The sequence below is a fragment of the Metarhizium brunneum genome, chromosome 5, assembly GCF_013426205.1.
Source record: "Metarhizium brunneum chromosome 5, complete sequence".
Classification (NCBI taxonomy): Eukaryota; Fungi; Ascomycota; class Sordariomycetes; order Hypocreales; family Clavicipitaceae; genus Metarhizium; species Metarhizium brunneum.
Genome location: NC_089426.1, coordinates 3,160,333 through 3,175,668, shown reverse-complemented (window position 1 = coordinate 3,175,668; position 15,336 = coordinate 3,160,333). Strand labels below are relative to the sequence as shown.

The 15,336-nt window shown below is 50.6% G+C and overlaps 3 protein-coding genes across 3 annotated transcripts; all 3 read left to right on the top strand.

Moving 5' to 3' along the window:
- Positions 1-4,938: 4,938 nt before the first annotated feature.
- ivoC (N-acetyltryptophan 6-hydroxylase ivoC) lies at positions 4,939-6,939 on the top strand (the record flags this gene model as incomplete). Its single annotated transcript, XM_066131369.1, has 7 exons — positions 4,939-5,289; positions 5,349-5,361; positions 5,420-5,626; positions 5,691-5,732; positions 5,788-5,928; positions 5,979-6,784; positions 6,844-6,939. 7 exons carry the CDS (start codon positions 4,939-4,941, stop codon positions 6,937-6,939), a joined length of 1,656 nt encoding a protein of 551 aa, XP_065987477.1.
- Positions 6,940-8,251: 1,312 nt separating this feature from the next.
- Mfsd10 (Major facilitator superfamily domain-containing protein 10) lies at positions 8,252-9,747 on the top strand (the record flags this gene model as incomplete). Its single annotated transcript, XM_014686197.1, has 3 exons — positions 8,252-8,323; positions 8,394-8,602; positions 8,673-9,747. 3 exons carry the CDS (start codon positions 8,252-8,254, stop codon positions 9,745-9,747), a joined length of 1,356 nt encoding a protein of 451 aa, XP_014541683.1.
- Positions 9,748-12,954: 3,207 nt separating this feature from the next.
- Positions 12,955-14,783, top strand: TEF (Elongation factor 1-alpha; the record flags this gene model as incomplete). Its single annotated transcript, XM_014686196.1, has 5 exons — positions 12,955-12,996; positions 13,059-13,099; positions 13,124-13,214; positions 13,468-13,606; positions 13,675-14,783. The coding sequence occupies 5 exons, from the start codon at positions 12,955-12,957 to the stop codon at positions 14,781-14,783; spliced, it is 1,422 nt and encodes a 473-aa protein (XP_014541682.1).
- Positions 14,784-15,336: the final 553 nt, after the last annotated feature.

Genomic DNA, 15,336 nt, shown 5'->3' with positions numbered 1-15,336 from the left:
CGCACACTGCACACTCTCGATGCCTTTCTTCACCTTGCTCGTCCACTCCACTTCAAGGTCCCCCCATCCATGGCTCTTCTCACTGCCGTGTGCGGTGTGCGGCCCGGCTGGCTGGTGAGTTGGTGTGCAGCATGGATCCCACCGTGTCCACATCTGTTTCTAGAAGGATTCATGCTGCAGTCTGGATTTTCGTTTGCGCCTTGACGACCAGAGGCCAGAGCCTGCGCCCTCGTGGAAAGCGAAGGATGAATATCAATGCCAGTACCGGTATCTACACACGGAGTACCATTGTCGACCGCCATCGAGGGACTCGACAGCGAAATGAGACAGCGAAAACACCATGGCCCAAGTCACACACCACTGTGTTCATGCCTCTATCTGTGTCTTACCAGCCCAGGTCCCAACAACTGTGAGTAGCCAGAGACCTGCGTTGGCGTTTGGGCACATGTACAGGCATTGATTCGTGAACCTGGCCCTGCCAATCACCTTCGCTAAGCTAGTTCCAGCCTGCGCACCGGGAAACAGAAAAACTGGGAAACAAGAAACTGGAAACAGGCGACGGGCAACGTGTACCAGCGTGTTCAATATCCTCTTCCCTCTTCCCTCGCCTTGTTTATTGTACGATCGCATAGTATCACTGCCATCTGTAAGTACATCGTTCCCTGCTAACCCCCGGGATTCGTAGGTTTTATAGCTGCAAAAGTCTCCACCATAAACTGGGCTTCCCAGACAGAGGTAAACATTTGAATTCCAAAAAGGATGGCAAAACAAGGCCCCTGGCGATCAGAGGTAGCCGCAACGTTGGTCAGGAAAGCGAAATAGCCACCGTCAGAGCTCTTCATGGACCCGGTCTAGAAATATCCAACCTGGAAAGAAAAGAAAAGGGCACCGTTCTCGCCAGCCATACGGAACACATAACACACACCTTGACAGGGGTGTCCCTTTTACCCAATTTGACCCAAAAAAGCTCTTCTGGGCCAGGGGCAAGGAAGGACTCGGTTGACCGCCAGGGAAACCGGTACATGTTCCAAGTCATACCAAAGTACTCTGTACGGAGCACGCATTGCTCATCTCGAGTAGGGTAGAGACTGGTGGCTCCCCTGACGTTTGTCCCTAGCCGGCCACGGAGTAGAGGTCCTGGAAAATGGAGAGAGCCACGCGAGCTCGTGCACAACCCTGGTCAAACGGAACCCAAGAAACCTTGTTGAGAGCCTTGAAGGGGGAAGAGCCCAAGGACGTAAAGCAAAAAAAAAAAAAAGATGGGCTGTTGGCATTAGGCACACGATCGGGCGACTGGTTTATAATCTCAGACACATCCTCCAAAATTGTTCCCTCTCTCCTCCGTCTCACTTCACTAACAAAGATCGCGCTTCACGGCAAAAGTCATCACCGACTCTTTACAACTGCCCTTTTGATCAAAAGAACACAACAACACTTGGGGTATAAATACCAGGCGGTAGCCACGGTTAACGAGACCTAAATTCGTCACCCTTCAAGCATCTGGACCCTGCCTCTTCCCGAGTGCCCAATACATCCTCCTCAGCCTAACGCAATCAAAATGCCTCGTGGTCCATACGACACAACCGGCGTGGCCAAGCCGAATGCCCCGAAGCCCCCGAAAGGTCGAACATCTTGATTGAGATGACCTATCGCCGGGCATCGGCCCCGAGGCGCTGTATCAAGCAATGTACCTGGTCAGGTAAGCGCGATGCCTCTCTTAACTGTGTCGTCAGTCCAACTAACCAAGATGGGACAGGCTCGCGACGGCATCGATCGATGAACGCCCTCGACCTAGTACGCATTCGCGATACTTATCCGGACGCCCTTGTTTTTTAAGTTTTCTGATTTGGCGCTTTTCTTCAAAATAATTGACCTCTCCTTGTGTAATATTGGGTGTACTTGGGAACGGACAAAACAAAAAAAATAGACTGGGGTTTCGAACGGAATTGGAAAAACAGCACCGACACTGATATGTTTGGGAACAAAAAGACATAGACTCTCGATCATACACATGATATTCGTCTCAGGACGCAGATTTTACATAGCATCCAGCAATGGAGAAATAATAACGAATTTTAGAAGTTGCCGAAGCTTTCGATTCGATGGGACTTGATTTCCAGACGTGTTTGGGGGAAATGTCGCGACGAAGCCGCTCAGGCCTACTCGCAGAGGGATGCAAGTTCAGTTACCGGTCTCGGCAGAGCACAGCTTCAACCTTGACCGGTCAATGTCAAGCTGGAATCGGTCAAAGCATATCGGAGAAATATCTGCATCGCGGGTAGTTGTGGGGACACGGCGGCGGCGCCGAAGTGGGACTGAATTCGCAGAAAACGGCACGGCACGAAGTTGTGGAGTTGCAAGCCATGACGGGTGTGGGAGACATGGAGATGGTGCTTTTTGCCGGATGGACCATGTATTGGGGGGGCAGGCAAGTTGTTTTGAAGCGGCGGTAGTGTAGGCCTTTGTCCTGGAGATTGTTCTGTTTGTGCGTGCAACAGGGTTATGACCTGCCTCGACGGTTGCGGCATTTCTATGCCGACCAACGTATTGAACGCATTGACAAATATGAGGGCTTGTTGCTGGAGATGGATGGTGATACTGACTTGATCTTCCAATTTAGACCTGTGTCCCCGGAGGGGGGTAGCCCATCCGCGCATTTACAAAGGATCTCGTGAATCAGAGGTCTAACATCAATCTCAGTGGTTGTCTTGAACCTCACCGCTTCTCAGAAGTTCTCTTTCCTAGGACCTGAAAATCGAATCTCTATTCCTTTGTTGTCTCACATCGCCCCCATCTCCCGTGGCCACCACTGGCGCCTTCCACAAAAGCCACCACCATCAGTCCTTTTCCCCGATCACACGTACCCTACGGCGACACAGCCCGCCCTCTCCGAGCAAAGAAAACCACCTGTTCCACGCTTTGATATACCTCATTCGATCCACGCAGCCCTCATGTGTTCCTTTTATCGACCGTTTTACCTACCGTAACCTATCGGGGTCCTTCGGAGTTGCTCCGTCTCCCACGTCAGTTGATGCCACTGTTACTCGACATAGGGTATGGTTACATGAGCCGGTTTCTCTATTTTCTCAGCGTTTTGGAGGGGTGAAACCCGGGTGACGAGGGCAGTTGAGGTCATGTTCTGACATGAAAGGGCCACGGGAGTCTAGATAGATGAACTGGCTGGCGAGCTGGGGGATAAGCCTGCATGTTGTGTGACGATGTGTGGCACGGAGAAGAATTCTGGGAATGGTTAGCTTTGGACTCGCAGGTGGGTGGTCCCGAACTTGGTTTCGATCTGGGAGCGTTGTTCGAATTCCTTGACTCTATTGGATGTCTGTGACTCTACTACCGTGGGCATGTGACGGGAGGTGAAGCCTGTGAGCGAACACCACCCTTTGCGTCTCTACACCCGAGATTGGTCAATGATATCAGTGATGCTTTGCTGTTTATTAGTTAGCTATTGGAGTCATACTAGTTTTGCTGCTTTAGCACACAAATAAGCAAGCCGCACTTACAGGGTTCTCCTCCCATCTAGCAACATATGAAGCTCGCCCCCGGCAGACTCGGGCGTCCCAACAACATTTTGTAACTCACACCGCTCATGGTTCACCATTTAGACTATTCGATTCGACATGTCCATGAGAAAGTTCAAGAGTAGAATGACGCGGTAACTTGGAGTATCGCTGCCCAATTGAGGCTTCGCTCTGACCGAAGGCAGCGATCAACTGTAGTGCGACGCTGCTTGGTGCCGATCTTCCAATTTCACGAAGACGCTGTGTGCCGTTTTCACCTCTTCTCGGACCCGTAGGCGTATAATAGGATGGTGACAAGTGATGAAATTTTCCCATGGAAGAAAACCAATGTGTGATGTTAGGTTGCAATCATCTTTGTGAATGCCTAGGGCTCGAGCAGTGTTACCATGCTATATGGAAACAAGCGCAGGCAACTCCGGAACGCCGCTTATTCCAATTGGTTCCCTTCTGGGAAGAGTCAGTCTGTCCCCTTGCAGTTGGTTGTCCAGGGCTGTCAAATATGCAGGCAGGAACTTCGGCGGTCCCTGTACTACGCGTCGTCCATTTGGATGTTATTTTTATTTTCTCCTTGAGCAGTCTGGCTTGTCAGGGTTGGAGAATGAGCACAACCGTGCCCGGCTGGCGTCGACGAACCCATCATGCAACTCATCTCGGCATTTGGGCTGGGCGAACGGTTCGATGCCCAACTGAATGGATGTTGTGCGTTTCGCCGCTTTCCATCATCACAACTCACTTGCATGAGCCGTCCCATTTTCTCCGAGGTAGATTCGGCCCGCTTGACACAAGTCATGTCCGCCGTGTCGGGCCACCCTGTCTATTTTAGGCATTGGGGTTTCGAATATCATCGCTGAGCCTGTCTCTGTCTCAATAAAGAAACACGCCCGCTTCCTTCTCGGCCGTTAGGGCTCACACTTTTGTCGTCTTGTACACAGTCTACGGCCGGGGCCCTATGATTTGAGCCGCAAATGCCGCCGTCTCCTGCGTCCTAAGTTGTCCAGACGGGGGTCACCGCCTCTCAAGGTTTGGGAAGACGCTCCACAATGGCACGATGACAAGGATAACGACTGGATCCGTTTGGCGCCTGTCGGAATGTGGTGAACAAAAAAGGCATAAGAAGACGACAGAGCTGAACCACGAGGTGGCTTTTCTTGCAACTGCTATGTCGATGTGGCGGAACCAGGATTTCAGAGTGGCGCTCCTGTCCTAAACCCTACTTGCAACTCCTCGAATGACTTGTCACATCGAACGGGATAGTGCTTTGGTTCCCCACCTGGATCTTGTCGGCAGTTGATAGAACTTCAGCCGAACCTGGGATATATAACCTGGCGCTTTCGGGGTTGAGCAGGATCCTGTTTCCTACTCCGGTTGGGTTCCCCGGGGATTCCTTGGATTCCTTTGTTCGAATATGGCTATCTACACTTGCTGGTCAACCATCACCTGGGGACAGACCCTGGCCGTTGTTTTCGTCGTTTGCCTCGGATATGCTACTGTTCTTGCTGTGCAGAGGCTTTGGCTCAGCCCTATTGCCCACATACCCGGGCCAAGACTTGCGGCCCTGACGCAGTACTATGAGCTATATTATGATATTGTCCTCGGCGGCAAATACACCTTCAAGATTATGGAACTGCATAAAGAGTACGGTTCTGTGGTCCGTATTAACCCTTGGGAGGTGCATGTTAGACAGCACGACTTCCACTCTGATTTGTTTGGAGGGCCAACCAGGCCTCGACAAAAGTGGACGTTCTGGACAAAACAGGCGAGTAGTGTCCCTGGCCAGTTGTGACAGCAATGTAAAAGTTAACTCAGCTGTTGTAGTTTGGAGCTCCAGGTAAGACTATTAGCAGGGACTTTGCTGCCCAGATATAGATATCTGACCTCTCTGATAGATAGTTCCCTCGCAACAATCGATCATGATCACCACAAGCTGCGCCGGTCGGCTCTCAATGCATTCTTCTCGACTCATAGTGTTCGAAATCTCCAACCAGTTATCGAAGAACGAGTCGATAGTCTTCTTGAAGCCTTCCACAAGTATGCCGCTACTCAATGTGGCACGCCAATCAACATCATGTATCCTTTCTCGGCTTTCACGAACGGTATGTGTTTTGGAAATGGTGAAGTGTTACTGGTTAGCAGGATAACTAACTTGAGCGTGTAAAGATGTCATTAATGAATATGCGTTTGCTCGAAGCGATCACCTAAGTCTGTCCCACTCTGCCCAGATGTTTCCCGAAGCATCATTAACAAAGCATTATAGTTGAACGCCCGGATTTTGGCCGCGAGGTGACTGACAATTTATTGATGGGAACTCATATGGGACTGATCGTCAAGCATGCAAATTGGGCTCTCACCCTGATAAATAGTATGCCAGAGCCTCTTTCGGGACGGTGGATTCCAGGTATGAACGTGATTGTCCGAAACCTCAACATGATGCTAACCCCAAACTAGGCTGGTCAGGATTTCTGAAGATGAAGAACGATATCCTTCAGCAAATTCAAAAAGTCAAGTCGACAGAGAATACAGGACAATGGAAGCTGGACGTGAGCCACCCAACCATTTTGCATGAATTGCTCTCTTCAGAGAACCTTCCGGACTGTGAGAAGACACCGGCCAGGCTAGCCCAAGAAGCACAAATTCTGGTGCAAGGAGGCACTCTTACGTCGTCGTGGGCTCTATCACTGGCAACATTCCATCTTGTCAATCAAGAATCAACGCTTCGAAAGCTCCGGGACGAACTATTTGTCGCTATCCCTGACGCCAATGAAGTTATACCGCTGGCGAAATTGGAAAGTTTGCCGTATTTGCGAGCCGTTGTTAGAGAGGCTCTCCGCCACAGCATTGGTACGAGTGGAAGGCTTTCCCGAATTGCTTTGGATGAAGAATTTCTTCTTCATGATCATGAGAGGATGAGAGAGTGGCGAATCCCTGTAGGGACCGTGGTTAGTATGAGCCCGTATATGACTGTCATGGACGAAGACATATTCCCAGACCCATTAAGCTTTCAGCCCGAGCGCTGGCTTGACGATGGGGATCGACTTGAAAAACATCTGACAGTATTTGGTGGTGGAACGCGAAGTTGCTTGGGTAAGGCCCTTGCGCTAGCGGAGATGTACCTGGTCCTGGCCAAACTGTTCCGTCAGTGGGGAAATGGTGTTGATGTCCGTCCTGGAGATACTGGAGTCTTGAACATTTTCGAAACGACCCCGCGAGATGGTCAAATGGCGTCTGACTACTTTATCCCTATCCCTTACAAGGTACAGCCTACAGGCCAAGACAACGATATGTGGTGGGACGTTGGCTAACACGAATCCAGGGGTCAGAGGGCATACGATTTGTCCTGAGTGTCGCCGGGTTTGATTCGTCCGAAAGTAAATATTTGGGGGGGAATGCTGCCAATGTTACCCTTTGAGAGTATGTCATGGGCGGCTACAATGGTGGGGGGTATAATATGCGCAATCTAGTAAGCCCTTGTTTGTACCATGGTGGTCAAATAATAGCTTGACCAGTATCTCCTATGTAGTTTATGATGTTAACGATGATTGTGAAACGAAAAAGGGTTGGATTGACCGATGGGTATAGACCCTAAGCTGCCCGGGAAATAATGCGCAGTATTGTGTTCAATACTTGGACCGCATACCTGCTAAGCCTAGCATTTCCAAAAACTTATCCAATGATGAAATGTTTCATTAAATTTATCAGCGGAAAACCCTCCAGAGGATTGTCAGGACCAGGCAGCCGCCTTCGTCGCGTTACTTTCCCTCAAAGGGTTTAGGATACACATCTAATAGATTGTTGTAGTGAGTGATTGTATCATGCATTTAAAGAAGGCAGCCTTAACGGACTGGCAGAGCAGATCGAGAAGCTTCTTGCATAACACAATGACGTCCGTACCACCCCGTTGATGTTGCATGTGTTGTTCTCGGCTATTTGTTCGAAATCCTGGACCTGAGCGACCTGGTCGTAGTGTCGTACTTGATACGAGACATGCCATTTATATTCCGATTCGGTGCGACCACACAATTCGAGAAGACGCGCATCGAGAAATGCGACAGCCGTGGCTGCCAATTCAATCATTTCACATTCCTCGGCGTTCCAAGCCCTCGTGCGGGAATTAATGCGGCTCGAGTGCAACTCGTAGTATTAGACTGGAACAAACATATGGTACTCGTGGGGCATCTAGAAGACGATTGTGCTGCCCTCTGAGCTGCTTTCAGAATAGACTGGAGAGGGGGGGGGAGAGAGAGAGTCCTGGGAGTTTTGAGATGGGGTGTCGACGTAATTGCTCAGGTACGAACGGGACCCGACGACGAAACGGCCCAGTTTCCAGTGGAGCTGTTCGCCCATCACTTTTGACACCCCTGGATTTGGTGTTCGCCCCAGCCCGTCAAACCCGCAGGGTCACGGTCATCATGTACAATCAGATTGGCCTCTGCCGTTGGCCAAGGAGTCCCGGGGAGGTCAGGGCGGCCCACTGCTTGTTCCCGATTCGCATCTCTGCGGATCCATCCGTCTGACAACTGACCTCCTTAGGTTTCGTTTCGTGTCTGATATTCTCCGTGCGTCCGTCGTCATTTAAACTTGCGCATCCTTCTCTTTTTACTACTGACGAAGCTTCTTGCCCCTCTCTCCATGGTTGTTGACTGGCTCTGTTGACACATGCGGCTCTCTCGACCGTTTCGACGCTTACATCACGTACGAGCTTGCACATCGAAATTGCCACCATGGCAGCGGTGGATCCTGCGACCAGGAAGAGAGTCTTGAAGGTGATTGTGTTGTCGCTGTTGTTGGATCTGGTATAAATCACCTCCCATGAGCTAGGCAGAATGTAGCGACTCCTAACTCTGTCCTGTCTCCTGGCTTTAGATCTCCTTCACATTCATTCTTCCACTCTTCCCCAAGCTGCTGGAGTTCTATCGAGATCGAGAAGCGCCGTCGCTGATCCCGGGTGGGCCGCCAACATTGCTGCAACAGGTTCTCGGGGGCCTGAACAAATACAAAGCTTCGTTTTCACGTCCCATCGACTCCCGATATGATATTGTTCTCCTTGGAGGAGCCATGGGCTCGTTGTTCTCGTACGCTGGATCCAAGACTACCTCTTCAATGGCACGGCCCTCTCATGGCCACTCTAACCATGACGCATAGGTTGTTGCAAGCGATTGCTTCCCCTCTTATTGGAAGGCTCTCTGACCGATACGGCCGACGCACCGCTCTATTGACGTCCATGTGCGGAAACGTGCTGTCGGTGCTCCTTTGGGTTGCGGCCATTGACTTCCGCACCTTTGTCGCAAGCCGCATTGTTGGAGGTCTATCCGAGGGAAATGTCCAGTTAGCAACTGCAATGGCAAGTGATATCTCAGACGAATCGACTAGAGGGTCCACCATGGCGGTGATCGGAGCTTGCTTCTCCATTGCCTTCACATTCGGACCTGGATTGGGCGCTTGGCTAAGCACAAAATCTCACGTCGCTGCAAACCCCTTTGCAACCGCCGCATCTTTTAGCTTGGCTCTCATTGTAATCGAAACGATATATCTATACTTTTTCTTACCGGAAACTCTGCCATCTCTTATTGGAAACGAAGCCAAGTCAGAGAAGAGGACGGAGAAGACAAAGGCCAAACCAGCGGAGAGAACAAATTCCCACGTTGTCCTCAATGCAGTTCATTTCTTGTTTCTTCTCTTTTTCTCAGGAATGGAAAGTTCGCTATCATTCATGACTTATGAACTGTTTGAGTTCACTTCTGGTAAAAATGGGAGATTGCTGGGGTATATTGGTCTTGTGGCATCTATTCTCCAAGGCGGAGTGACTCGTCGACTTCCTCCGTTGCTCTCTGTAAGAATCGGCGTTATTTCGTGCTTGGCTGCCTTCTTCCTCTTAGGAAGAGCCGGTGGTATCGGTGGCTTGTATGCTGCGGCGACGTGTCTTGCAATGACATCGGCGACGGTGGTGACTGGACTAAACGCGCTGAGCAGCTTCGAGGCCAGTGAAGACGAACGTGGGGGGAAGCTAGGCATTCTGAGAAGTTGGGGACAATTGGGACGTGGACTTGGGCCGATCCTGTTTACAAGTGTGTACTGGTGGGCGGGTCGAGAATATGCGTACAACATGGGAGCTACCGGTATAGCTGTGGTTTCAGCTGCGGTGCTGATGGGCCTCAAGACGCCTAGAGCATCTATGAAGGACAAGGCGAATCGAGAGACCAACGGCAAAGATCAGTAATGACAACGTGGAGTTGGTGGTAGATGGAAGAACTTGACAAAGTAAATTTACGATTATAGCAAGAATACTTGGGAAGGAGGGTTGAATTGCGGGTAAGAGCGACATTGGATGTATTAAACCGCGAGCAGCGGTTCGAAACCGGCGACATAACAACGTTGAGGCACTTGTATCAAATAACAGGATTAATAATAGGCCACGAGAACTGTAAATAAATGTTACAATAACGATAGTCGGTGCAGTTATCTGGCGCCTAAAGACGGGAAATGTGCCGGGTACAGCTGCGCACTGGGCGGGTGAGGGAGGCTATTTAGCGGCCAAGAATTCAGCAGGTCGAAGTCAGGTCTGAGGTGCGAGTTTGGACGGGAATAAAGGGCAGTGGCGGCGCTACACAAAGTCGGGTACAAATACAGTCTTGTGATGTGTGCAAAATGAAGTTGAGTTAGCTATAATATTTCCCATTAGGGCTAGTATATAATATATATAGATAGATATGTACCGATACTCGCACCATGCTTGTAATATCACTTTGACTGCAGAGCGAAACAATTCACACTCTAATATATATATATATCATGTAGTCGCGCATTGCAATTAGCAAGTTGTCCGAATGTAAATCTACTTAAGTAGGCTCCATGTCCTCGGCGACTCGCAACTGCTAGGCAGCAGCTCGGCAAATGAAATCGTAATACAGCAATAGCCATCCGGAAACCTTGTTTTTACAAGGCACGGCAGCAAGCTCTCCTCCAATTTCAGGCACGCAGTGATGTTATTCGGAATCCCGGTGCACGGCCATCTCGAAGGAAACATGCACGTCGTTATGGAATGCAGACGGAGACCCCGAGATGCGAGCTCTCTCACAAGTGCAGACCGAACACATGCTTCTTTTAACTTCTTTGGGGTATGCTTGCATTGAATGGGGGTTTCTAGCTTACGCTGTACAGAGTATTTTGCATCGTATTGTAATCTACTATGGGATATACTGTATGATGTCAAAATAATATAAAACATAAATGGAATGTGTTGGGAAGGTGCGTCCAAAGCACCAATAAAGATCTGCCTTCATATGAAACTGTACTGCAACCAGACCAAATCTTACATTGAAAGATAAAGGCCTGCCTCTGCCTGCACAAGTGTCCAGACCAGTCCGCTACAACATAGAGCCTCGCAGCCCCACTGTGGCTGGGAGCAATTCGCCTCCTGTACGGAGTACAACACGAAGCGTTGCCAACTCAGTTTGCGCAGCACAGAGGGGACCAGGTCTGCCAGGGTCCTTGAAGTTTGAACAACAGGCGTCAATTCACTGCATGTGTCCCCTTGGCCCCCCCTTGGCCCCGCCCCAAGGGAACGTTGGCTTGAGCTCAGGTGTCAGCTTTTTGCAGATTTTTGGCTGCAAGCCTCGTCTCGTGCGCCATGAAAAGAGCTTGGATGGAGGGGTAAAAAAGCACGGCGGCTTGCCGGAGGCTCTCGCGGCCTAAACCGCCTTTTGCGCGCGTACCACCTGAATGATTTGTCGGGAATTTCTGCCTAAAGAGACGGGTGATTCGAGCGGTAAAGACTCACAGCATTCTTTTTTAACATCGTCTCATGGGATCCGCCGTGAGATCACGTATCTGCCCATGTTGCATCGACGACATGGAAGAAGAGGGGTGGCGAGGCCCAATGGTGGGGCATGACGTTTGGAGAGGGGCGGCAACTTAAGATGCAGGTGTTTGGTGTCCCAGACAGCCAGAACGCTTCAATCTTGAACATGCGGGCTCAAGACATGGGGCTTGCCTGGACTCACTGCGAGGGAGAAGGCTGTGAGATGTCAAAACCGGCAAATTGAAGCTGAGGCCAAAATACATATAATACAATCATGTTTCTATTCTCCAGATAGCCATGCGTATACCCCGAAATCTGAATCCATCAGAGGGTTAAAATGCTATGGCCTCAGGTTGCCCAACCGTTTGCCGTGGCTCACGCCGTCGAGTCTCGTCACAAACCACACACTGAGTGAGTACGACTCGACTACTGGCAACGGCAAACTTGGTACCGGAGAGGGTTTCTGATATTTTTTAAATTTTTTTTTCTGTTTGGGCCTTGCGCTAAGGAGGGGTTGGGCAGACACAGCTCCGGCCGCCAGCAACGATTGATGAAACTGACTGGTTCTGTCTCACAGGAAAATCGGGGTCCCTTTGAATTTTTTTTCTCTCCTTAGTTCTAATCTCGTCTCCACTTTGTACCTGCTAACAGATGCCATGTACCTTCTTTTTCGGACGATGAACGAGGGTTGAGGGAAGGCTGTTGGTGATTTGTGCCAAGAGGACGCCGCTCTTGGTTCCTCGTGCCGGCATCTTTATTCAAGGCTCGAAGCGCTGAGAGAAAGACAGCCTCGTCCTATTAAATCCAATCTCAGTAACTCTGGGCTCAGAAAGCCACGTTGAGTCCGCAGAATTGTCGCAGCTTTAGCATGAGAGACACATCACGATGTGCGGCGCGGCGCGGCAACGCCCACGTTGCACCAAGAGGAAGAAAGTGCTGTATTTCATGGTGCATCTTCATATTCGAATAAGCTTACGGCTTTCCAGTCAAAAACTCGTATCCTATAGCTTTCCTCACTTGTGCATCACCGCGGCTTTGTCGTTTCCAAGGGCAGCCTTGATGCAAAGCTCAGCGGCCTCTTTGCCCCTCCAAGGCTCGCCCGTCATCGTGACCGGGTGAACTGGTAGTAAAGGACTCCTAGGTACATCTGGTACATGACGAAGCACCGGGCCAAGGCCAGGCCGCTGATTGGCTTGCGCCACGCACAACATGGCGCTAAAAAGCAAAAAAAAATCTTGCAAGTGACTTTGGTGCAGCCCAGAGGGGAGAAAAAAAAACTTCTGGCCTGTTAGGGCTAGCTGGTCAAGGTGGTCTCCCCTCAGTGCTCGTTGCTCTGTTGCCCCGCGCCGCAGCCAGCATCAGTCACTCCACCCCTCCTCCACTCACCTTTTTTAAATCTCCTCCTCCCACCACCTCTTTGCGAATTTTTCTCTCTTTTCGCTCCTCGTCTCGCATACCCGGTTCAAGCATCCGATCTGCGAATTTGTAAGTTGGTCCTCATCAACAATCCTCTTCTTCATCAACATCATTGATGCAGACGGATGGAAGATATCAGCTGCTGACTCTTTTGACAAGACACTTTCCGTCAGGACACACTGCAAATCTCAATAATCTAATACCTTCAAAATGGGTAAGGACGACAAGACTCACATCAACGTGGTCGTTATCGTAAGTCGCCTGCCTCCATTTCGAGCCTTGTAGAAGCTGTTATACTGACTTGCTTGTCGTAGGGGTATGTTTCGGAGCCTACACTCTTCGCCGTCTCGAGTTTGTGATAACTGACTGGTCCTCACAGCCACGTCGACTCCGGCAAGTCTACCACCACTGGTCACTTGATCTACCAGTGCGGTGGTATCGACAAGCGTACCATTGAGAAGTTCGAGAAGGTAAGCCAAACCACTCCGATTAATGATCTGCTATTGTTTGGCGATGAACCCTATGGGGTTTCCCGCTGCCTGTCGGCCATTACCCCTCACTGTGACACGAAAATTTTCGCGGGGCCTTTATCTTGGACTTTGGTGGGGCACCATACCCCGCCAGCTGTCGAGGGTGTCTCTTTGTGTCTCTGGCTGTTGAAACCATAACGTTGTCGTTGCTTTCAGAGGAAAAAACATGAAACTAATTTGGATCGCTGTATAGGAAGCCGCTGAACTCGGCAAGGGTTCCTTCAAGTACGCATGGGTTCTTGACAAGCTCAAGGCCGAGCGTGAGCGTGGTATCACCATCGACATTGCCCTCTGGAAGTTCGAGACTCCCAAGTACTATGTCACCGTCATTGGTATGTCGACTTGCGCCAACTGACCGCATACTGTTCTCCCAAATTGAATGCTAATGCCCCTCCCACAGACGCTCCCGGTCACCGTGACTTCATCAAGAACATGATCACTGGTACATCCCAGGCTGACTGCGCTATTCTCATTATCGCTGCCGGTACTGGTGAGTTCGAGGCTGGTATCTCCAAGGATGGCCAGACCCGTGAGCACGCTCTGCTCGCCTACACCCTGGGTGTCAAGCAGCTCATTGTCGCCATCAACAAGATGGACACCGCCAAGTGGGCCGAGGCCCGTTACCAGGAAATCATCAAGGAGACTTCCAACTTCATCAAGAAGGTCGGCTACAACCCCAAGACCGTCGCCTTCGTCCCCATCTCAGGTTTCAACGGTGACAACATGCTTCAGCCCTCCACCAACTGCCCCTGGTACAAGGGTTGGGAGAAGGAGACCAAGGCTGGCAAGTCCACCGGCAAGACCCTCCTCGAGGCCATTGACGCCATTGAGCCCCCCAAGCGTCCCACCGACAAGCCCCTCCGTCTTCCCCTCCAGGATGTGTACAAGATCGGCGGTATTGGAACTGTCCCTGTCGGCCGTATCGAGACTGGTGTCCTCAAGCCTGGTATGGTCGTTACCTTCGCTCCCTCCAACGTCACCACTGAAGTTAAGTCCGTGGAAATGCACCACGAGCAGCTTACCGAGGGTGTCCCCGGTGACAACGTTGGTTTCAACGTGAAGAACGTCTCCGTCAAGGAAATCCGCCGTGGTAACGTTGCTGGTGACTCCAAGAACGACCCCCCCATGGGTGCCGCTTCCTTCGATGCCCAGGTCATCGTTCTCAACCACCCCGGCCAGGTCGGTGCTGGTTACGCTCCCGTCCTCGATTGCCACACCGCCCATATTGCATGCAAGTTCTCTGAGATCAAGGAGAAGATTGACCGACGTACCGGTAAGGCTGTTGAGTCTGCCCCCAAGTTCATCAAGTCTGGTGACTCTGCCATCGTCAAGATGGTTCCCTCCAAGCCTATGTGCGTTGAGGCTTTCACCGACTACCCTCCCCTGGGTCGTTTCGCCGTCCGTGACATGCGTCAGACCGTCGCTGTCGGTGTCATCAAGTCCGTCGAGAAGGCCGCTGCTGGTTCCGGTAAGGTCACCAAGTCTGCTGCCAAGGCTGGCAAGAAATAAGCGATCAAAGTCGTTGAAATCTTGTGTTGCTTTTTGGGCTGGATACCGGGACGTAATGTTCTCACTTCTACGACGAAATGATCTACTTTGCTATGGATGAGCACTCGGCTATTTGTCTAGGTGGCACATTTAATGAGAAACAAGGTTTGATTGGTTTCATGATGTGCTAAGGAAGTGAAAAAAAATAGAGTCTAGAAGTGATTCCAAAAAAAAATATGTCAAAAAAAAAACAATCAATCTGTTAACCCAGCGCCATGTGACGTGTGAATGAGATGTGTTCCATATGATGCATATTGCCGTTCTTCGATGCGTCGATGCTTGTAAAACTTGCTGCCGAACAGCACGATAGAGTCTGCACAATACCCGTTCGTGTACTCCGCCGTGCCGGGCTGGGATCGCAAAGTTTCGATACGCAGTCCAACACCCATCGGCGGTCCTGTCGCTTGATCGTGGGGAAACACTTTAAACTTGATGGATGGGGTATTCCTGTCCCACTTTGACTGGGGGCTTATTCTTGTCTTCATGATGTCATTTGATTAGAAAGTGTATATGC